This window comes from Oncorhynchus gorbuscha, linkage group LG10 (genome assembly GCF_021184085.1).
Source record: "Oncorhynchus gorbuscha isolate QuinsamMale2020 ecotype Even-year linkage group LG10, OgorEven_v1.0, whole genome shotgun sequence".
NCBI lineage: Eukaryota > Metazoa > Chordata > Actinopteri > Salmoniformes > Salmonidae > Oncorhynchus > Oncorhynchus gorbuscha.
In genome coordinates, this window is record NC_060182.1 from 8,375,669 (window position 1) to 8,398,129 (window position 22,461).

General features: G+C 41.0%; 2 protein-coding genes across 2 annotated transcripts; both read right to left on the reverse strand.

The window, feature by feature from the left end:
- Window positions 1–328: 328 nt before the first annotated feature.
- Window positions 329–8,055, reverse strand: LOC124045506 (zinc finger protein 667-like). The gene is made up of 2 exons (XM_046364841.1): window positions 7,894–8,055; window positions 329–3,376 (listed from the first exon to the last, which is right to left on the reverse strand). The coding sequence occupies exon 2, from the start codon at window positions 3,359–3,361 to the stop codon at window positions 1,814–1,816; it is 1,548 nt and encodes a 515-aa protein (XP_046220797.1). The 5' UTR covers window positions 3,362–3,376; window positions 7,894–8,055; the 3' UTR covers window positions 329–1,813.
- A 4,178-nt stretch (window positions 8,056–12,233) lies between these two features.
- On the reverse strand, window positions 12,234–22,410 carry LOC124045509 (TBC1 domain family member 22B-like). The gene is made up of 12 exons (XM_046364844.1): window positions 22,136–22,410; window positions 19,263–19,624; window positions 18,904–19,071; window positions 18,722–18,792; window positions 17,647–17,775; window positions 16,295–16,360; window positions 16,012–16,126; window positions 14,285–14,391; window positions 14,045–14,120; window positions 13,742–13,869; window positions 13,149–13,244; window positions 12,234–12,878 (listed from the first exon to the last, which is right to left on the reverse strand). The coding sequence occupies exons 1-12, from the start codon at window positions 22,189–22,191 to the stop codon at window positions 12,750–12,752; spliced, it is 1,503 nt and encodes a 500-aa protein (XP_046220800.1). The 5' UTR covers window positions 22,192–22,410; the 3' UTR covers window positions 12,234–12,749.
- Window positions 22,411–22,461: the final 51 nt, after the last annotated feature.

The window sequence follows — 22,461 nt, forward strand, 5'->3', positions numbered from 1 at the left end:
GAGTTCTCTCTTTATATAAATTGCAGAACTACCTTGACATAAAAGTTGTTTGAAAAGTTATTCCTATTTACTTTGCCACATAACATTTCTCACTCTCTATAAATCTGAATTATTTATTGATTGAGGGCAGTGTAAAAACGTGCCACGTAAATCAACAAATTCCATTTTACAATGCAGGGCAGTGAGGCATGTGAACAACTCTTCATGCCCAAGATCCTTTCTTATGTTGTAATGGATATCGTGTATATATAGACAGTATTGTGTCAATTTAATAATATAGCAATGTTGTTGTTTTCTGTAACAAGATTAATGGAGTCAACACAAAACATCATGGGAGAATACTTTTAATGAGGTATTTTCTAAGACAAGGTTGCTAACTCGGGACACAAAAGGCACTTTCCAGAAGTAGAAACTTAAAAACCTTTTTTTTCCCTAAATAAAACATGACTTTCTTTAAAAAATATGCAAAAATAGACGCAGAAAGTAAAACAGCATAGTGGGTCTATTTCCACAACAACTAAGAGAGTGTTGAAGCACAAGGTCTCCCTTTAAGCCTTATTTTCTTCTGTTTTTGGTTTACTAAACTGCAGAAAATAAATGGATAACCTGGTAAACTCATTTCTAAACCAACAGTAGCAGCAAGGTTGCAATCACTGCTTGTTTTGCATAATATCCATGTTATATTACGTCACATTACGTCACATTGTCTTAACTGGCTCCATGAGTATGCATCACACACAGACAGACAGACGGACAGAGATAAATAATTAGTAAATTAACGCTAAATCAGTGTCACACAAGTCCAATGTCATCAAGAGTTAAACAATAAAATGTTAAAAAAAAGTTTTCCTGTACCAAAAAAAAAAAAATCTAAAAGTTCAATGTTTTTTTGTTTAGAGTCCATGGCCTGACGAATTGAGGCTGTTCTGAGGGCAAAAGGAGAGGGGCATCTCTATCAGGAAAGGAGTTCATAGTGTTTGTTATACTCTGTGTCTCTTTCCACACTGTGAGGTTGGAATAATACTGTGAAATTATGAAAATTATGATAATGCCCTTTTAGTGTAAGAGCTGTTTGGAAAGACGTCCTGAAATGTCAGTTTTGGTGTCATGGAGTAAATTTGTGTAGGGTAGATTAATTAATAGCAAATAAGAAAGAGTTCCAAACCTCAATCCCAATAACAGCGTTCAGTTTTCCCCTCCCCACTCAGACCACTTCCAGACAGTCCTAGCTAAATTCTTGCTTGAGAAATTGCTCTTTGCTAAGAAGCTATTTTTGTTCCATTTTGACCATTTGAATTGAAAACAAATAACACAGTAAGGTATTGTTAACCAGAAATGATTTGATATTGAGATTTTAAAAAAAACTGCTGCAGCAACAATACTAAATGAGTTATTGCGTATATTCATTTAAGTTGAACCATAATGACAAATGGATGGTTGGATCCGATACAACATTTGTAAAGGAATATAAAAGGTCTAAATGAAGAGGATTTAGGATCAAGAGGATTTAGGATCAAGAGGATTTAGGCCTAGTAAGACTGTTTCTGTACTGCTTTCACAGCGTACCACTGTTAGTCAGTCACAAAATAAATGTTATCAGACAGCACACACACAAAAAAAAAAATGTTTTGTTGCAACTTGAATCGCACGTTGATATGAATTACATTCAAACAGCTATTCTGGTGGTCTAAACAGTGGTCTAAACAGATTTTTAAATGTACACGGACACATGATATTCTCTTAAGGACTCAGTACAGCTTGTTAAAAAAACAAAAAAAGGAAGAGTACATCATCTCACATTTTGCTGTCAGGGTCATAAATTGCTCCCTTCCTCATCGCCACTGTCAACGAGGTGATCTTGGCAATGTTGTAAGAAAGTGTCCAGTGTTACAAAAGCCTTCAGGCAGGGAACACAATGGTAGGCCCTCCGAAGCTTGGCCCGAGGCTTCTTAGAGATACCCATGCCCTGACTGCACACGCTGCAGTGTCTCATACTCCCTGTAGGCTGATGCAGCTCCTCATGCTCCTTCAGAGCAGACTGAAAAGAAAACACCTCAGCACAAGACGGGCAAGGAAACTCTCCCTCTTCCTCTTCCTCTTTCATGGGAATTTTCTTTGGTCTCACTCTGCTAGCCTTGACCAATTTTCCTCCCACCTTCCGTGATATGTTGCCTTTAGGCTTTTTTGGCGTCTTCTCACCTAACTTGGTGTCCTTGGCTGCTTTCCCAACCTGCTGAACATGGCTTGGTGGTTCTCGACTATGATTCTTGACGTGTGCTTTAAGTGACAAATGGTGCAAGAACACTTTACCACAAACGTCACACGGGTAAGTCTCTCTTTTCCTCCGCTTGTTAATCAGCGGCCTTGGATCTCTTCTGATATCCTTCTCTCTGCTGTGGGACTCTTGTCTGTGCAAGTACAGCTTGGCAGTGCTTAGGAAGACCCTGTCACAGGAACGACAGGAGAGGAGCTGGCTCTTTCTGCCTCTTCTTTTTGGTTGGGGTGGCCCAGCCATCTGCTTCGATAATATATGAACCCCATTTGTGCATCCTCCTTTTAGTAGAGGATACTTGGAGATGATCCACTCCTTCCGATGGGTGGATCGCTGATGGCATGCAAGGCCAGCCCCTGAGCGAAACCTCTTGGCACAAAGTAGGCATTGACTTGGCCTGTCGGGATCTGGGGCACTAGTGGCATCAGTTGGGGGAGAAGAGTCCAACTTGGCAGATTCAGGCGAGGGAGAGTCAGGGGGAGAAGAGTCCAACTTGGCAGATTCAGGCGAGGGAGAGTCCGCGGGAGGGCTGACAACTTTTGAAGTTCGCGTGGCAGATTTACTACAGCCAGCCTGCTGATGGCGAAGCAGAGATTGCTTTTGGCTAAAGCTTTTACCACACGGAGCACAGCCATATGATCTGCTATCATGATGGTGGGACTGGTGATAACGGGACTTATCCCGGACACTCTGAGAGTCTGAGGTTGAAGCCTTGCATGCACTGCATGGAGCATCTAGCTGGGTTTTACCACAACAGACCTGACAAGGAGCAGCATCACGACTGCACTTGTGCAACTGCAAAGAGGATAGGAGAGAAAACTCTTTGCCACAGGAAAGGCAGCAATGACACTTACGTAAGGCATGTTCTCCCTGCTGGTGGTGCAATAACTCAGCCATGTCAGAGAATCCCTGGCTGCACTGTGCGCACACACACGGGCACACATCAGGCAGTAGTTGGTTTTGGCTTTGACTATCTTGCTTTTGTGCAACAAGTTTTGCCAGCTTTGTTAGAGTGTCTGAGGCAGGCTTAGTCCGAGCAAACGACTCCTGAACTCTTGTTGTGTTCCAACTGCAGGGAACTGCATCCATCTTCAACCAAGGCCCCTATTTGGGAGGTACAGAGGACAGTCTATTAGACATGTTCATCATCCTGATAAGGGAAAACTTAGCTATAGCCTACAAAACATTTCCCTGGTCTCTCTTTTTATAGCACTAATGGTTGGCTGCAGAGACAGGCTGTATATCTGTCACCCTCTCTGTAGCTCAGCTGCTATTGCAACAGGATAGTTGGTTCAAATCGCGGGACCACCCATACGTAAAATCTATGCATGCGTGACTAAATGGTTCTGGATAAAAGCATTTGCTAAATGGTATATTCCACCTTGACGCGTAGCTACCAATGATAGTCCATGAGCCAGACCCCCAAATTTGGGCCGTCAGACTCACTTGGACCGATGTTGTCTCATAGGGATTTTTTTTCAAGGTTTATGTCCCATAGTTGGAAAATGCGTGTGCTAGCATTCTTTCTTTCTTTCATCCCTCCATCCACTTATATTTTCCCCATATGACAAACAATGTTATTTTATGAAATATGGCTGCCAAATAACTCAATGGGGTCTTATTGGCTTTCACATGGTGATACCTGTATGAAATATAATTGTAGTTAGCACAGAAATATCTTAAAATGTCCATAGCGACCACAATACACAACCACATGAGCCAGGTGTGCCATATATATTTTTTTAAATTGAACTAGGCAAGTCAGTTAAGAACAAATTCTAATTTACAATGACGGCCTACCCCGGCCAAACCCTAACCATGCTGTGCAAATTGTGCGACGCCCTATGGGACTCCCAATCACGGCCGGTTGTGATACAGCCTGGAATCGAACCAGGGTCTGTAGTGATGCCACTGAGATGCAGTGCCTTGGACCGCTGCACCACTCGGGAGCCCCACACAGTGGGGAGAACAAGTATTTGAAACCTGCAAAATCGGCAGTGTATTCCTACTTACAATGCATGTAGAGGTCTGTAATTTTTTATCATAGGTACACTTCAACTGTGAGAGATGGTATCTAAAACAAAAATCCAGAAAATCACATTGTATGATTTTAAAGTAATTCATTTGCATTTTCTTGCATGACATAAGTATTTGATCACCTACAAACCAGTAAGGATTCTGTCTCTCACAGACCTGTTAGTTTTTCTTTAAGAAGCCTTCCTGTTCTCCACTCATTACCTGTATTAACTGCACCTGTTTGTATAAAAGACACCTGTCCACACACTCAATCAAACAGACTCCAACCTCTCCACAATGGCCAAGACCAGTGAGCTGTGTAAGGACATCAGGGATAAAATTGTAGACCTGCACAAGGCTGTGATGGGCTACAGGACAATAGGCAAGCAGCTTGCTGAGAAGGCAACAACTGTTGGCACAATTATTAGAAAATGGAAGAAGTTCAAGATGACGGTCAATCACCCTCGGTCTGGGGCGCCATGCAAGATCTCACCTCATGGGGCATCAATGATCATGAGGAAGGTGAGGAATCAGCCCAGAACTACATGGCAGGACCTGGTCAATGACCTGAAGAGAGCTGGGCCCACAGTCTCAAAGAAACCCATTAGTAACACACTACGCCGTCATGGATTAAAATCCTGCAGCGCACGCAAGGTCCCCCTGCTCAAGCCAGCGCATTTCCAGGCCCGTCTGAAGTTTGCTAATGACCATCTGGATGATCCAGAGGAGGAATGGGAGAAGGTCATGTAGTCTGATGAGACAAAAATAGAGCTTTTTAGTCTAAACTCCACTCGCTGTGTTTGGAGGAAGAAGGATGAGTACAACCCCCAAGAACACCATCCCAACCGTGAAGCATGGAGGTGGAAACATCATTCTTTGGGGATGCTTTTCTGTAAAGGGGACAGGACGACTGCACCGTATTGAGGGGAGGATGGATGGGGCCATGTATCACGAGATCTTGGCCAACAACCACCTTCCCTCAGTAAGAGCATTGAAGATGGGTCGTGGCTGGGTCTTCCAGCATGACAACAACCCGAAACACACAGCTAGGGCAACTAAGGAGTGGCTCCGTAAGAAGCATCTCAAGGTCCTGGAGTGGTCTAGCCAAACTCCAGACCTGAACCCAATAGAACATCTTTGGAGAGAGCTGAAAGTCCGTATTGCCCTGCGACAGCCCCCGAACCTGAAGGACCTGGAGAAGGTCTGTATGGAGGAGTGGGCTAAAATCCCTGCTGCAGTGTGTGCAAACCTGGTCAAGAACTACAGGAAACGTATAATCTCTGTAATTGCAAACAAAGGTTTCTGTACCAAATATTAACTTCTGCTTTTCTGATGTATGAAATACTTATGTCATGCAATAAAATGCAAATTAATTACTTAAATCATACAATGTGATTTTCTGGATTTGTTTTAGATTCAGTCTCTCACAGTTGAAGTGTACCTATGATAAAAATTCCAGACCTCTACATGCTTTGTAAGTAGGAAAAACCTGCAAAATCAGCAGTGTCTCATACTTGTTCTCCCCACTGTGTATATATATGGATGTTAAATTATTCACAGAATTCTGGTAAGAATGTGCCCAAAAAAGCAGAGGACGAGAACCTTGCTGCATACATTACAATGTTAAGATTCCACAGTAATGCCAATAGGGTCATGGGATTGTAAAAGCAGCAAACCATTACACCTGGTTAGTCTAAATGACAATGTGTTCTTACTATGGGGGCATAGCAGATTGGTCTGTTACTACAATACTAAAAGTAATGTAATTGGCCTCAACAGGCCCAACACTGGATTTTACTACTGTACATTGCAATCGAATGGTTTACATTCCTCAAAGAAAAAAACAAATTCTGTGAATAATTTGACAACTTTACATAATCCGGCACACCTGGCTCATGTGGTTGTGTATTCTACATCACTATATGAACATTAAGATATTTCTGTACATACTACAATTATATTTCATACAGGTATCGCCATGTGAAATTATCCAATAAGATCCCAATTGAGTTGTTTGGCAGCCATATTGGGAAAAGGATTCTGTGGGATTAAGGGGAAGTTAATGGGTGAATTCTGTGATGGCCCGATATGTACAAATCCTTTTTAAACCCCTGTTCTAGCTGTGTGCGCAATTTGGTGCCTCTGTCACCAAAGTTGAAATTCAAAAATATAGCTGCCCCATTACATGGAATTCTATGGCTAAGCATCCACCATTTTACATGTCACAATATGGGCGATTTTTAAACAATTATTTTTAGCTGATGCTTTCAAAGTTCGTTATATTATATCATTTCAGAAGTTAGAACCAATTGTCAAACAAAAGTTTAAAATGAATCAGGGTTTCCGTATTTAAAGGCATTTTTATACAGGTGATTTTGACATGTTCTCTAGAGATCAAACGGTTACATTTCTGTTGACATAAACATTCTGGAAATGTGTATCTAAGCTTTCCACTGAGATATGATTCAAGGATATAAGTGAGCAATAACTTGTTGTAAAGCTACTGACAAAGGTTAAAAAAAATGGAATCCCAGCAGCCACTGCAAATGTGGCTAGCTGGGTGGTAGCCCAATGATAGACTAAAGGAGCCTAAACATTACTCCTTATAGTGTAAGACCATTCCATGTTTTGTTATAAAGGCAAATGTACTCAATGCCAAAACAGCCAAATACTTCATCTAAATGTGAATTGATTGTCAATTGCGGTACGGCTCTAGAAACATAATCCCTCTACTTTCATATCCTATCAAAATAATTTCACAAACGCAAAATGCACACTACTTGTACACTGTTTTAACACCTTTGCAGCCGACAGCATTTGTCAGTAACACATTTGTGAAGAACCTATTCTGATAACACAGGTGTTCGGAGACGCAGGTAGTTACAATTAGCCCAGGTAGTCCACTATCTTCAGTCCGTTTTCTGTAAACACGTGCTATATAACATGGAAATATAACCCGTGTCGGAATCCTATAAAAATGGTGTTTTATCAATTTAACCTTTAGTTAAAAAATAAAAAAATAAAAAATATTTCTCCCTGCCATGAAAAGATAAGGGCCGTATGTTTCCAAAACCGCGATGCGTTTTAATGTTCAGATCAGGGCTCTTATTAACAAAACGCCTTCGTCCAATGACTTCTGTGTAATGTAATGGTGGACTGTGTGGTAGGTGAGTGTAGGCATTTCCCCATTTCTAAACGACTGAAAAGCTTTACCGCCTGTATAGCAACAACAACAATAACAGGCTACGTGCAGTGATAACGTGGTAATTAATAAAGCAAATCGAATGAAACATTATGCAGGAAATCGCGTTAACAAGGCTATTAACCTCAACTCCACGATTTTACGTTTGTATACACACACACACGTTTTTTTTTTAAACTACTGATTTGAGCACACAAAGAATAGCCGACAATTAAACACGATATTGTGTTATTCGTAATTGCGGGCTGATCTTTGGGTGCTCAAATCAGTAGTTAAAAAAAAAAACATTTAGTGACGTTCACACTTAATGTTACGGTTAGCCATCGACATTGTGGAGTTTAGTCGGCTAACTAGCTAGCTAAAACAAGGCAGAATGTTAAAACATGCAACGCAATTAGCCTACCTTTTTTGGTCAAACAAATCTGAATATTGGCGACATATCAGTTTCCAACAAGTTTAATGGAAGTCATTTTTAATTTTTTTTTAAGATAAATACTTGGATACCAAAACGTTGTTTTCATTTCCGTGCAGCACCGTAGCCATGTGTTCCAAAGTGAAGCCAAGTTGTTTGTGTACTTTTGAGCTTTGGTAGGACTACAAAACTTTGCATTCTGGTACTTTCTTTTCGACCAATGAGGCATTCAAGAACACAAATGGCTTCAGGAAAGTTGGTAATAATGGTAGAGTTGAACCCCATGGTTTATGATTAGAGAATGAAGTGCACAATAAAATATTTTAAGTATTAGATTTATCCAGAGAGTATATAAAAACACCAGATGTAGTATGGACATTCAAAGTGTTGCAAAGTGTAAATGATCAGATTTAGCATGGCAATTCAAATCAACTCTGCTCTCTATGTGGAAATCAATGTGGGCATCAATGTGCAACAACAAAAAAAAGTCTGCTCACTTTACCTCCATCCATCTGAGTTTATCACATGCATTTCAATGAGGTGAGGTATGCATCCTCTCCCACGACCCCTCTTATGCACAACACCATGACTCAGTCAAAACAAAGGGTAGCAATCCTTTAATGTAAACAAAACATTTATGTACAGCAGATTACTGTAATATTTCCTCCATTTAAGGCGGCTAAAACCAGTATTGACTACAGAAGCATTGAACTGAATTGAAAACATTATTGGCCAAATAGTTTGGCATTGAAGATAAGAAAATGAAAACCGAATGACTACAGATTAATTTTAGACAATGAATTCAGGTTACGTTACTGTACACCTTGTTTTTAAAACCTAAATGCAGTGAGACCTTTGAATGACTCTAAAACAACACGGGACATGGATTGAATGATACAAATGTAGAATGAATTCAATTTAAATAAAGTCATACATTTTTGGGAGCAAATAAACACATGAGGACAGAGCATAGTTTACTTTTAAGGCTGAAAGGTAAATATTCAAATACACAAAGTAATCATTATATATTTGAAAATGCCAACAACGAACATTAGTCTGAATTTGCTCTACAAAAACCCCTGAATTGATAACACATGGTATAATGTCCACTGGGAACAATGCAGAAATTAAAAGTAGAATGATTTAAATTGCAGAAAAATCCTAATTGAACTACATGGTGATCTTTGAAAACCAAAATGAGAATAATACTGGTACGGAAGTTATGGCACTTCTGTTTCCTCAGTATCATGAAGTTAATTCATATCATTACAGGTCTAATACCACCAAGGTCACTGTCCTAGTACTGATGATTAAAAACCCCAACTTCAGTTTAAAAAATTTTTTTTAGGTTGTCATAGGGTCACTAAAACCTGACAAAACAAATTTACTCTATATTGTTCAATGCCATATCCACATGTCAATTTCACAAACTTGAACCTCAATGCCAATACAAGAATTATACAAATCTAAATAATGATTGTCAAACCTTTCGTACCATAGCAGAGAAATGGTTATGAAGGTTGGTAAAATAAGAGCATAAATATTCACATTCCATTGTTTAAATGTAATTACTCTTCCTGCTTTACGTCCCCTAAGTGAGGTCAGAGCAGGTAAGCTACTACATAACCCCAATATTTAAATTGAAACACAAATGCTGTACAAACAAAACAGGGCAAATGATAACATTTCAGTTTTCTATGCTAGTCAAAGTGCATTACAAATGCTTATAACAAAGGCATCATTACAGACTTGAAATACAGCTGTGTTGATATCACAGTTTCCAACAGATCAAGTAACTGTAGGGACTCGGGAGGGCTACTAAAAGTTGCCTTTGAATATCAACATCAGCATTAGCAGACAACCCTCAGAGGCAAGTCAAAACACATTCATTTACTGAAAAACAAATCTTAACATTTGAATTCTTAATATACACAATTTCCACTTCTATATTATTAAAGTTTACAGACAAGTGTTTAACCATACTAAATAAGAGTAGATGCTGTTGCAAACAACAGACAGGGAAGTACAACAGTCATTATTCTCTCCTTTCTGAAGAGCTTCCTGGATGGTCATTACATCGTGTTGCAGATTGTTCATTTAGATTGCACTGGTTGCTTTGTATATATATATTCAGAAAGAGGAAATAAACAAGGCAAAATCTTCAGCGCATGTTATGGACACCGCAAACATACAAAATATACATTTGGTAAGGTGTCAGATACTCTTAAATGTACATTACTTGAAGGTCTCATCAGTTTCAAATGAACAACTTCATTTTGAAACAATTTAGCAACGTTCATATGTGCCACAGTTTCAAATAATCTAAAAAGAAAGTGTGACTAATCTGAATGTGAAAAATCAAGCCTGAGAATTGCAAAGCGAAATAGCTAGTAATCAGTTGAAATAAACATAACCTAAGATACAGATGATCTGAAAATGTAGCTCAAAGTGTTAAAAATAATACACCATCTAAAAACACACGGTCCCCATTCTCACCCTATTCACATTGAGGCCTTGTGATTCAATATGGCACCACTATAGATAAGCCCTGAAATAAAGTACCTTTTCCCTGGTCTACAGAGTGGCTATTAGTAACAGCTGTGACACCTCATTGTATCACGTTGTACTACATTGAACAATTTGTTCAGTCGATATTCAGACTGGCCTTTTACTGGACTCAATATAGCCACAAAGGGAACAAGTGGTGGACAAAGTGGTCAAATATACGGACTAGCTTCTAACCACAAAACTCTTGTTAGATAAAAATCGAAATAACTCAAAATATATTCTCTCTGAAACTTGAACGATGATCACTTAAACATTCATCATCCATTCAGAGTTCTTTCAAGTATATGTTAAAACGTCTGAGACAACCAATACTGATTAATGCCAGTATGCATTTGAATTTAAACGACCATAAACCGATGGCCAAGTATTTATCCCCTCTGGATTAAAATATCATTAATTTATGCAGTATAGTAAAGAGCTGCAATACCAGAACAGCATAGAGCTCCAATACCAGAATAGCATAGAGCTGCAATACCAGAACAGCATAGAGCTCCAATAACAGAACAGCATAGAGCTGCAATACCAGAACAGCATAGAGCTCCAATACCAGAACAGCATAGAGCTCCAATACCAGAATAGCATAGAGCTGAAATACCAGAACAGCATAGAGCTCCGATACCAGAACAGTATAGAGTTCAATACCAGAACAGTATAGAGTTCAATACCAGAACAGCATAGAGATGCAATACCAGAACAGCATAGAGTTCCAATACCAGAACAGTATAGAGTTCCAATACCAGAACAGTATAGAGTTGCAATACCAGAACAGTGTAGAGTTCCCATACCAGAATAGTATAGAGTTCAATACCAGAACAGTGTAGAGTTCCAATACCAGAACAGTATAGAGTTCTAATACCAGAACAGTATAGAGTTCCAATACCAGAACAGTATAGAGTTCCAATACCAGAACAGTGTAGAGTTTCAATACCAGAACAGTGTAGAGTTCTAATACCAGAACAGTATAGAGTTCCCATACCAGAACAGTATAGAGTTCCCATACCAGAACAGTGTAGAGCTCCAATACCAGAACAGTATAGAGTCCCAATACCAGAACAGTATAGAGTTCAATACCAGAACAGTATAGAGTTCTAATACCAGAACAGTATAGAGTTCTAATACCAGAACAGTATATAGTTCTAATACCAGAACAGTATAGAGTTCAATACCAGAACAGTATAGAGTTCTAATACCAGAACAGTATAGAGTTCTAATACCAGAACAGTATAGAGTTCCAATACCAGAACAGTATAGAGTTCTAATACCAGAACAGTATATAGTTCTAATACCAGAACAGTATAGAGTTCCAATACCAGAACAGTATAGAGTTCCAATACCAGAACAGTATATAGTTCTAATACCAGAACAGTATAGAGTTCTAATACCAGAACAGTATATAGTTCTAATACCAGAACAGTATAGAGTTCTAATACCAGAACAGTATAGAGTTCCAATACCAGAACAGTATAGAGTTCTAATACCAGAACAGTATATAGTTCTAATACCAGAACAGTATAGAGTTCCAATACCAGAACAGTGTAGAGTTCTAATACCAGAACAGTATAGAGTTCTAATACCAGAACAGTATAGAGTTCTAATACCAGAACAGTGTAGAGTTCCAATACCAGAACAGTATAGAGTTCTAATACCAGAACAGTGTAGAGTTCCAATACCAGAACAGTATAGAGTTCTAATACCAGAACAGTATAGAGTTCTAATACCAGAACAGTATAGAGTTCTAATACCAGAACAGTATAGAGTTCCAATACCAGAATAGTATAGAGTTCTAATACCAGAACAGTGTAGCGTTCTAATACCAGAACAGTATAGAGTTCCAATACCAGAATAGTATAGAGTTCCAATACCAGAACAGTATAGAGCGTCAATACCAGAACTCACATAAGGTTATGGCTAATAGGAGTAAGGTTGAAGGGAAAGGGGGATACCTAGTCAGTTGAGGTATTAGCTGTGTTGTATGTCCAGAACCTACTCGATGCCTACCGCATGAATTGTAACAGACTGCTATTGAGATGTCTAAGCCAGTGGCTCGGAGATAATACGCTGCAGTGTCAGTGGAATGTAACTTGCCAATAAAAGTCTTAACAGAGAGAACCTGCAAGAAAACTATAGTAGAAATAGGGTTTGAGGGTTCCTATTTTGAGCAAATGATTCTGTACCTGTGTGCAAGCTATATGTCAGCCAGTCATATCAAAGAGAGGAAGGAAACCTTACATTCCTCCTAACAGTATATCAGAATCTGTTTTACACCATTGCATAGAAGCCTATCTCCTGTAGTGATTGGGCGCGTCAGCGAACATGTACTTGAGTCTGTACGCTTCAGCCAGGAGAAGGCCCACTTCCTCATTCCCCCAGTGGATTGTGGGAAGGTTCTGGAGTAACATGAGAAGACCCTGGAAAGCCAAAGAGACATTTGATGACATTAATATCATGTTTGGAACCGGGTGGGTGGAAGTGTGTAAATAAATGTAAATAAACCCTGGTGGGCCTCAGTCACAATCTGCAGTGTCATGAACACCGAAATATGCAGATCTGTTTTTAATGAGAGCTTTTTCACTGGAGGGGTCAGGTCATACAAAAAAAAATGTACACATTTTCAAATAGAAAGTACTCGAGTATTGTTCACTCAAACAAATCTCAAGAAAGGATAGAATTAATTGTACCTGAAAATCGACCATGGAGAGGATCTCTTTGCGCCACTCGATCAGGAAAGCAGCACAGACGTAGAGGTGGAAGTGGGAGAAGCCCTCTTGTTCAGCCTGCAGGGATACACGACAGGTCAGCATGTGTAGAACACGTACACATCATCTCTGTAAATCACTCAGACATTCAAAACTAAACACAAAGTTTCAATGCAAATATCTATCTATGTGTGTGTGTGTGTGTGTGTGTGTTTGTGTGTGTGTGTGTGTTTGTGTGTGTGTGTTTGTGTGTGTGTTTGTGTGTGTGTTTGTGTGTGTGTTTGTGTGTGTGTTTGTGTTTGTGTGTGTTTGTGTGTTTGTGTGTGTTTGTGTGTGTGTTGTGTGTGTGTGTGTGTGTGTGTGTGTGTGTGTGTGTGTGTGTGTGTGTGTGTGTGTGTGTGTGTGTGTGTGTGTGTGTGTGTGTGTGTGTGTGTGTGTGTGTGTGTCACCTGATAGGTGTGTGTGTGTGTGTGTGTGTGTGTGTGTGTGTGTGTGTGTGTGTGTGTGTGTGTGTGTGTGTGTGTGTGTGTGTGTGTGTGTGTGTGTGTGTGTGTGTGTGTGTGTGTGTGTGTCACCTGATAGGTGTCCCAGAGGCGTATGGTGCAGCGTAAAGGCAGCTCTCTCATCAGCAGGTTGTTCATCCAGCGAAAAGCAAACTGCAGGTACTCCACCTCATACCTCTTAAAGTAGTTGTGTATGTCCTCTGTGAGAGAAAAAGGACACAGTCACACAGCGAGTAGAGAAAACACAGAGAGGATGAAAACGGACCCTGAGGCCATCTGAAAATGATGGGAGACCGGAGATCTACTTTCATATGAATTAAAAGGTAAGATCTCACCTCAGATACGCGGTAACAACATGAGGAGATCATATCTCACCATCGATTCTGCTGACCAATTCTTCCAAAGCTTTCACATTGTTCTGAATCCCTGGCTGAGCAAAAGTGTAGTTGTCCTGCACAGATTAAACAACAATATCAACAACACGTCACCAGGAGGATTTTATTTGTGATTGTAAAGGGGAGGGGGAGGGTGTGGGGTTGCTGCTGGAGACAACAGTGGGTCAGAATGAAGACCATAAGAGCAGACACAGAAATATAACTGACTAACATTACTAACCTGTATTCCGTCCAGCAGCTTGGTCATGCACCAGAAACTGTCTGCCTCAATGTTCCTCTGGGTGTTAAGAGGCAGGGAAGCTACGTCAAAATTCTCCACATCCTCCTCTGTGGATGTAAACCCAAACGATCAGTGCACGGTCAGCGAAACACAACCCTACTTCCAGTTCACTGAGGCAGGGGTGTCACTCATTTCTCTGCGGGCCGTATTCGGTCTTCACCGAGGTCCTGGGGGCCGCACTTAAAGATGATCATTTTTTCTTGCCGTAAAAATGTGCAAAAAAAAAAAGAAGAAGAGTTTTGGCATTTTCGATGCTCCCTGACTGCCTAGCTTTCGTTTCGATGACTTATCTGGACAGAGTGAAGAGAGTGTACAGTAGATGACTGTTAGGAAGCTGGACAGAGTGAAGAGACTATAGATGACTGTTATCTATCTGGACAGAGTGAAGAGACTATAGATGACAGAGGTGAAGAGACTATAGATGACTGTTATCTATCTGGACAGAGTGAAGAGACTATAGATGACTGTTATCTATCTGGACAGAGTGAAGAGAGTGTACAGTAGATGACTGTTAGGAAGCAGGACAGAGTGAAGACACTATAGATGACTGTTATCTATCTGGACAGAGTGAAGAGACTATAGATGACTGTTAGGAACTATAGATGACTGTTATCTATCTGGACAGAGTGAAGAGAGTGTACAGTAGATGACTGTTAGGAAGCAGGACAGAGTGAAGAGACTATAGATGACTGTTATCTATCTGGACAGAGTGAAGAGAGTGTACAGTAGATGACTGTTAGGAAGCAGGACAGAGTGAAGACACTATAGATGACTGTTATCTATCTGGACAGAGTGAAGAGACTATAGATGACTGTTAGGAAGCTGGACAGAGTGAAGAGACTATAGATGACTGTTATCTATCTGGACAGAGTGAAGAGACTATAGATGACTCTTATCTATCTGGACAGAGTGAAGAGACTATAGATGACTGTTAGGAAGCTGGACAGAGTGAAGAGACTGTAAATGTAGCTCCATTATCATTTCTACAGTTTCCATTTGGTTTTAGTCATTTCAATGTCGATTGAGACCGTTTTCCCGGGAGGGATACAAAGAAAAAGTATTACTCAAACCCAATTAAATTCGCCCCACGGGTGGTTTGATAAAAAAAGAGATATATTTGAGTTTGACATGTGCACTAAGGGATGCCGACTGGTTTGTAAATGCTGACCAATAAACAGACAGGAAAAATGTATGCTTTAATCCTTCTGTATGTAATATAAACAAGATAATTGGACACCCTGTCAAGAGGATTCAGAGGTAATTTTCCTTTCATATGGACAAGCCTCATCTGGTTGGACAGAAATCTATGACCCCCACCAGAGGAGGCTCTTGGGAAGAGCTATAAGAGGACAGGCACATTGTAATGGCTGGAATGGAATAAATGACACATGGTTTCTATAGGTTTGATGTGTTACCATTTAATTTATTCCATGCCAGCCATTACACTGAGCCCGTCCTCCTGTACAGGTATAGGATCTTAATTTGATCGCTTTTGTTGCTGAAAATTGTTTACTGCACAGGAGGAAATTGCAAACTTGTAGTGTATACGTGGGTTAAAATAGCTTCTAAAGTTTGTAATTTCCACTTTAAAATGTCAAGACTTGATTTGCCCTTACAAAAAATGTATCAAACCATACAAAAAATCCTTATCCTCCAGCCAAACATACCAACAAATTCGGAGAGGAAGACAACAAAGAATGGAGTGACCAAGTCATTGATTCCCTGGACGTAGCCGCTGGCTGGATGGCGGATAGCCCAGATAAAGAGGATCCTCTCAAACACCTGATTGAACACATGAAGGCACAGACAGGACAGGATTCAATGCAAAGTTAAATGTCATGTCTATTACGTTGTAACAAAACTTCTCTCCAGAATATCAAAACGTGGAATTGGCAGACTGTCCATCCAAGCCAGGCAACTAGTATGAAGACCTGAGAGAGAGAAGCTCACCTCTTGCACAGTGGGCTGCTGGAAAAGTGGAATTAGTGGGTTTGTCCTCGGAATATCGATGTGGATCTGTGGAAACAAAGCACGGGCTACTTAAACACTGACTCACTACAGTAGACAGGGCTACTTAAACACTGACTCACTACAGTAGACAGGGCTACTTAAACACTGACTCACTACAGTAGACAGGGCTACTTAAACACTGACTCACTACAGTAGACATATTCTACTTAAACACTGACTCACTACAGTAGACAGGGCTACTTAAAACACTGACTCACTACAGTAGACAGGGATACTTAAACACTGACTCACTACAGTAGACATATTCTACTTAAACACTGACTCACTACAGTAGACAGGGCTACTTAAACACTGACTCACTACAGTAGACAGGGCTACTTAAACACTGACTCACTACAGTAGACATATTCTACTTAAACACTGACTCACTACAGTAGACAGGGCTACTTAAACACTGACTCACTACAGTAGGCAGGGCTACTTAAACACTGACTCACTACAGTAGACAGGGATACTTAAACACTGACTCACTACAGTAGACAGGGCTACTTAAACACTGACTCACTACAGTAGACAGGGCTACTTAAACACAGTAGACATATTCTACTTAAACACTGACTCACTACAGTAGACATATTCTACTTAAACACTGACTCACTACAGTAGACAGGGCTACTTAAACACTGACTCACTACAGTAGGCAGGGCTACTTAAACCCTGACTCACTACAGTAGAAAGGGCTACTTAAACACTGACTCACTACAGTAGGCAGGGCTACTTAAACCCTGACTCACTACAGTAGACAGGGCTACTTAAACACTGACTCACTACAGTAGACAGGGCTACTTAAACACTGACTCATTACAGTAGACAGGGCTACTTAAACACTGACTCACTACAGTAGACATATTCTACTTAAAAACTGACTCACTACAGTAGGCAGGGCTACTTAAACACTGACTCACAACAGTAGACATGGCTACTTAAACACTGACTCACTACAGTAGACATATTCTACTTAAACACTGACTCACTACAGTAGACATATTCTACTTAAACACTGACTCACTACAGTAGGATTATTCTACTTAAACACTGACTCACTACAGTAGGCGGGGCTACTTAAACAAGGACTCACTACAGTAGGATTATTCTACTTAAACACTGACTCACTACAGTAGGCGAGGCTACTTAAACACTGACTCACTACAGTAGGCGGGGCTACTTAAACAAGGACTCACTACAGTAGGCATATTCTACTTAAACACTGACTCACCAGAGTGGGTAGCATTGGTTGTTAGGATTTCGTGCTTTGATGACTCGTGTATTACCTGTCTATATGTGTCTTTGTAAGTTTCGTCTGTCCTGGAGTGGTAATACTGTTCAATGAAGCCAAAGTACTCGTCTCTCTTCCTCTTCAGCACCAGATCTCTGCGCTCCATGTTGGCTGGGAGGTAACCCTGCCATGACAGAGAGGACGACAATGAAAGAGAAGAAAAGAGGATATTCTCTTGAAGATGTGAACAGTACCGGAACAGGGTAGAAGAGTGATACGAGTCAAGGGTCAATACTACAGTCAAGATTATGTAGATCGTATCTCAACAAATACCCAATGTGTGTGCAGTTGTCATATATAATACACTTAGTGTACAAAACATTAAGAACACCTGCTCTTTCCATGACACAGACTGACCAGGTGAAAGCTTTGATCGTTTATTGATGTCTCTTGTTAAATCCACTTCAATCAGTGTAGATGAAGGGGAGGAGACAGGTAAAATAAGGATTTATAAGACTTGAGACATGGATTGTGTCTGTGTGCCATTCAGAGGGTGAGTGGGCAACACAAAAGGTTTAACTGCCTTTGGGTATGGTAGTAGGTGGCAGGTGCACCGGTTCGTGTCAAGAACTGCAACGCTGCTGGGTTTTTCACGCTCAACAGTTTCCCATGAGTATCAAAAATGGTCCACTCCTTAAGGTACATCCAGCCAACTTGACACAACTGTGTGAAGCATTGGAGTCAACATGGGCCAGCATCTCTGTGGAACGCTTTCGACGCATTGTAGAGTCCATGCCCTGACAAATTGAGACTGCTCTGAGGGCAAAAGGTGTGGGGGGGGTCAATCGTCATACTCCTTGTGTGTGATCTTCTGCCTAGTCAAAGGTCATCATGGTACTTACAGAGAGCAAGTCAAAGGTCATCATGGTACATACAGAGGGAAGTCAAAGGTCATCATGGTACATACAGAGGGAAGTCAAAGGTCATCATGGTACTTATAGAGTGCAAGTCAAAGGTCATCATGGTACTTACAGAGAGCAAGTCAAAGGTCATCATGGTACATACAGAGGGAAGTCAAAGGTCATCATGGTACTTATAGAGAGCGAGTCAAAGGTCATCATGGTACTTACAGAGAGGAGCCTCCATGTAATGGGCCTCACTTCTCGTGGAATACCTGACCAGCTGTGCTTCCGGAGCTCCTCTGTGGATCACAAGGACCAGGAGATAGAATGAGAATACAGTACATACATTGTAAACACAACATTGGCCTTGTATTAGTTATTTCAATCTATAAGGTGCAGTTTATTCTCACCAAGGTCGGTGTTAGGACAGGACAGAAGGTATTTGAATTTGTCCAATCGGCTCTTGTCTCGCACTGTCATGATTGGGGCCCCCGAGGAATTTTGGTCAGAGATTCTGGCGACTAACGGGATGATAGGACGAACTGGGAGAGACTGTTGCTTCTGCAGGGTGGAGCGCACTGTGGAGGAAGAGACCCAGAGTGGAGGATGATGGGACAAGTCGCAGAGAGCAGACTATCAACAATATCAGTTTTTAGTTGATAATGAGAAGTATCTTTAATACATCCACATGGGACATGAACAATAAATGCAAGACATGTTTCCTAAAATACACCCCACCCATGACTTTAGTGTCCAGTGTCCACATCACCTGTACTGGTGTTGAGCTGGGCCTCACTGCTGGACTTCACCACCACTCTGCCATTGATCTGTCCACAGTCTGTGTCCTCCTCCTGCTGAAGACAGCCCTCTGCTGTTGGGGGAGCCAGCCGGTCTGCAGGCCCCGTGTCTGGCTCCCTGGTGGTGTCACTGGGTTGTTGTAAAGGAAGAGGAGGCACCTGGTGCACGGAGTGCAGGGTGGACGGGAGAGATGAGGGGTGAATGGGAGCTAACAAGTCCTCATCGTCCTCGTCGTCAATGTCCCAGGCGTCGTTGGTGCTACGGGCAAATTCGTGGAAACTGGATGCTTTTTTAGACTTGAGATTGTTTCCCTTGGGAGTGTCTTTAGGAAACCTGCAGAGAGAAAAAGGGGGAGGAAAAAAATGTAATCTACATGTCACTGATACAATGAAGATACCATTGAGTAGCTGCAGCACTCTCATGGTAAAGACAGGACGATGCATTGACAACATACAATATAAAAAGGAACAGCTGACCAAATGGCATAAAAAAGGCCAACAACAAAACAAATAGCGTAAAAAGAAAGACCGATGTGTTACGCTTCAAAACACACCGATGGCGTCGTTATGCACAACAGTACGCAGCATCATCTGGATGTGTCTACAACACAAGTTCCAACGTTCACCTCCTGCTACCCGTCTACAGTGGACAGTTTGACTGCACACCGAGTTCGATAAATCCATTGTGTGTGTGTGTGTGTGTGTGTGTGTGTGTGTGTGTGTGTGTGTGTGTGTGTGTGTGTGTGTGTGTGTGTGTGTGTGTGTGTGTGTGTGTGTGTGTGTGTGTGTGTGTGTGTGTGTGTGTGTGTGTGTGTGTGTGTGTGTGTGTGTGTGTGTGTGTGTGTGTGTGTGTGTGTGTGTGTGTGTGTGTGTGTGTGTGTGTGTGTGTGTGTGTGTGTGCACCACACCGAACGCGCACTGCAACTGCCTCTGCAACGCGCAATGCTGCAAGGCAAACGCAGCGTTTCATTGGAAATGAATGTAATTCTGGTGTACGAACAAACAACAAAAATGCAATGATGTTGTCGGTGTGTTTGGAAGCGTTAACGTGGCACAATCAAACCAACAGTGCCATTCTCATCCACACATGTTCAAGGGCTTTTGGCAATATAGACACGAACATCCACGATCTAAAGTAAGCATACAAATAGAAATAAAACATTTTTTTAAATGCTGAATGAAGGGTGAAGAAGAATCTCTGCGGGTGGATTCTGGGGTCAAGGGGAGGATGCTGTGCTCCATAAACTGGCTGTATACTGTAGAGGAGAAAGAGCAGTGGCCTAGCAGCACTTCACTGGGAGCACGTGGGCTCACTGAGGCCTCTTTTCATGTTTTCATTGACAATGTTGGCCATTATAGCGGACTCATTATGAATTTGCCAGGTTCATAAAGCATAGACTCCCCAGAGCAACCACTATGGGCAGACAGAGGACTTCATTTTTTCTTACCCCCCCCCCCCCCCAAATATGAACCTATTCTCTTCGGGTTTTGGAAAACGGTACAGTAGGAGTACAGCTGTAACACATTATGTGACGTGAGGCGAGAGCCTTAGTGGACACCCCATGGAGAGTATCTACTCACCACCGATCTGATGATGCTACAAGACCTGAGAGCTGCAACACACAGTCCAACACCCCCCCCCCATTTACATACATTTGAATGCTATACAGTATAAGTTTTAAAAAAAATAATAATAATAAGAATAAAATAAAAAAATATTAAAAATCTATATATATATATATATATGTGTGTGTAACAACTGCAGATTGCCTCTTTAAGACAATAATAGCTCATGTTGTAGTAAAGTGGCTCATCAGCTGGGTCTTAGGAGGATATTGTAGGATATCGACATGATCTACTAACCTTTTAGTAGACTATTCATTTGTACAATGGCAATAACCCTGTCTGGTTGGTATCTCATAACAGCTTATTAACATAGCTTGTTCTGTCAGGGATTGGGGAAAAATGTTACTTCCTGTTCTTGGCCCTGGTGTTTGCATTGTGGCTTCCACCAAAGACAACACCCAATCCTTAGAGACCACTCACATTACCTTGGCACCTGCCTCCAGAGATGAGACACATTGTGTCCATTTCTGTCAATTTTCCCAGCCATAAAGAGGTTCCACAAGAAAGGCCATATGCCAATCTATTTGGTAATACTGTATTGGGGACGTTTCTGAAGTATTTTCTCAGTCTTTCCTGCTTATCCTAGATGACAACATTCACCCATTACAGACCACCTGACATGTTGTGTGGACATATGGTAGCCAAGACAAAGGCATGAAGATTACCTCATGAGCTCCAATGTGCAACAAAGACCACCACTTCCGTATTGCCTAAAGGGAAGGTTTATGTTTATTGTTTATTGTCATGAGTCTTGTCCTGGAGGCAGAACTGAGCGATTCCCCCATAGAACAGCTGCAAAGTCTAAATTGGCTATACTGTAAAAATGTATGAAAACAAGAAAATAGCCTTTTGGACTTAATTTAAGGTTAGGGTTAGTTATTAGGTTTAGCAGTGTGGTTAGGTTTAAAATAGGTTTAAAATACGATTGTATGACTTTGTGGCTGTGCTAGCTAGTGACCACTCTGCAGAGCGGCCCCCAGAACAATATTCATGGTGAAAAATGATAACCTGCGCACAACTGCTTCATAAACTAGCTATCTATCAAACAAGGTTAAGCATGTGTTTTTATTAACATTTAATGACACTGTAATTACGCAAAACCAACGCTACGATGCCCACTAAAATACAGATTTAACTCATTATCAGAATACACATTTATAATCTTTAAAAAATCACGAAAGATTATTCATTATTACCGAGAGGGAGAACTGAAACATACCTTCCTGGAACCTTCGCGCTTTTCCTCCAGAAAGGAATTATGTTGTCGGTGGCCATGCTCGGTTAATGCAAATCCCCTCAGTCTAACACGGCGCGCAGTTCTACAAATGTACAAAGCATTGGAGAAGATTTTAGCGTTTCAGATTCGATATACTAAACCGGCTTGTCTTTGCAGCAACCAACAGTAAAAGTTTTGACGTGTGTCAATAATGTCCTTTTGTTGCAATTGCCGATACCGTATAATACAGAACGGTGGAGGTCGCCATCTTGGAGTACATTAATATGGACGTGTGATTGGCGGACGGGTCTAACAGGTGCATAGACACT

What these genes read in the sequence shown, in the direction of transcription:
- LOC124045506 (XM_046364841.1), bottom strand. Translation starts at nt 3,361, where the DNA reads ATGGATGCAGTTCCCTGCAGTTGGAACACAACAAGAGTTCAGGAGTCG.
- LOC124045509 (XM_046364844.1), bottom strand. Translation starts at nt 22,191, where the DNA reads ATGGCCACCGACAACATAATTCCTTTCTGGAGGAAAAGCGCGAAGGTT. An exon ending in TTACATGGAGGCTCCTCTCT is followed by an intron (nt 17,776 to 18,721) that starts GTAAGTACCATG and finishes CTGTCATGGCAG; the next exon opens with GGTTACCTCCCAGCCAACAT. An exon ending in AGCTGCTGGACGGAATACAG is followed by an intron (nt 14,121 to 14,284) that starts GTTAGTAATGTT and finishes TAATCTGTGCAG; the next exon opens with GACAACTACACTTTTGCTCA.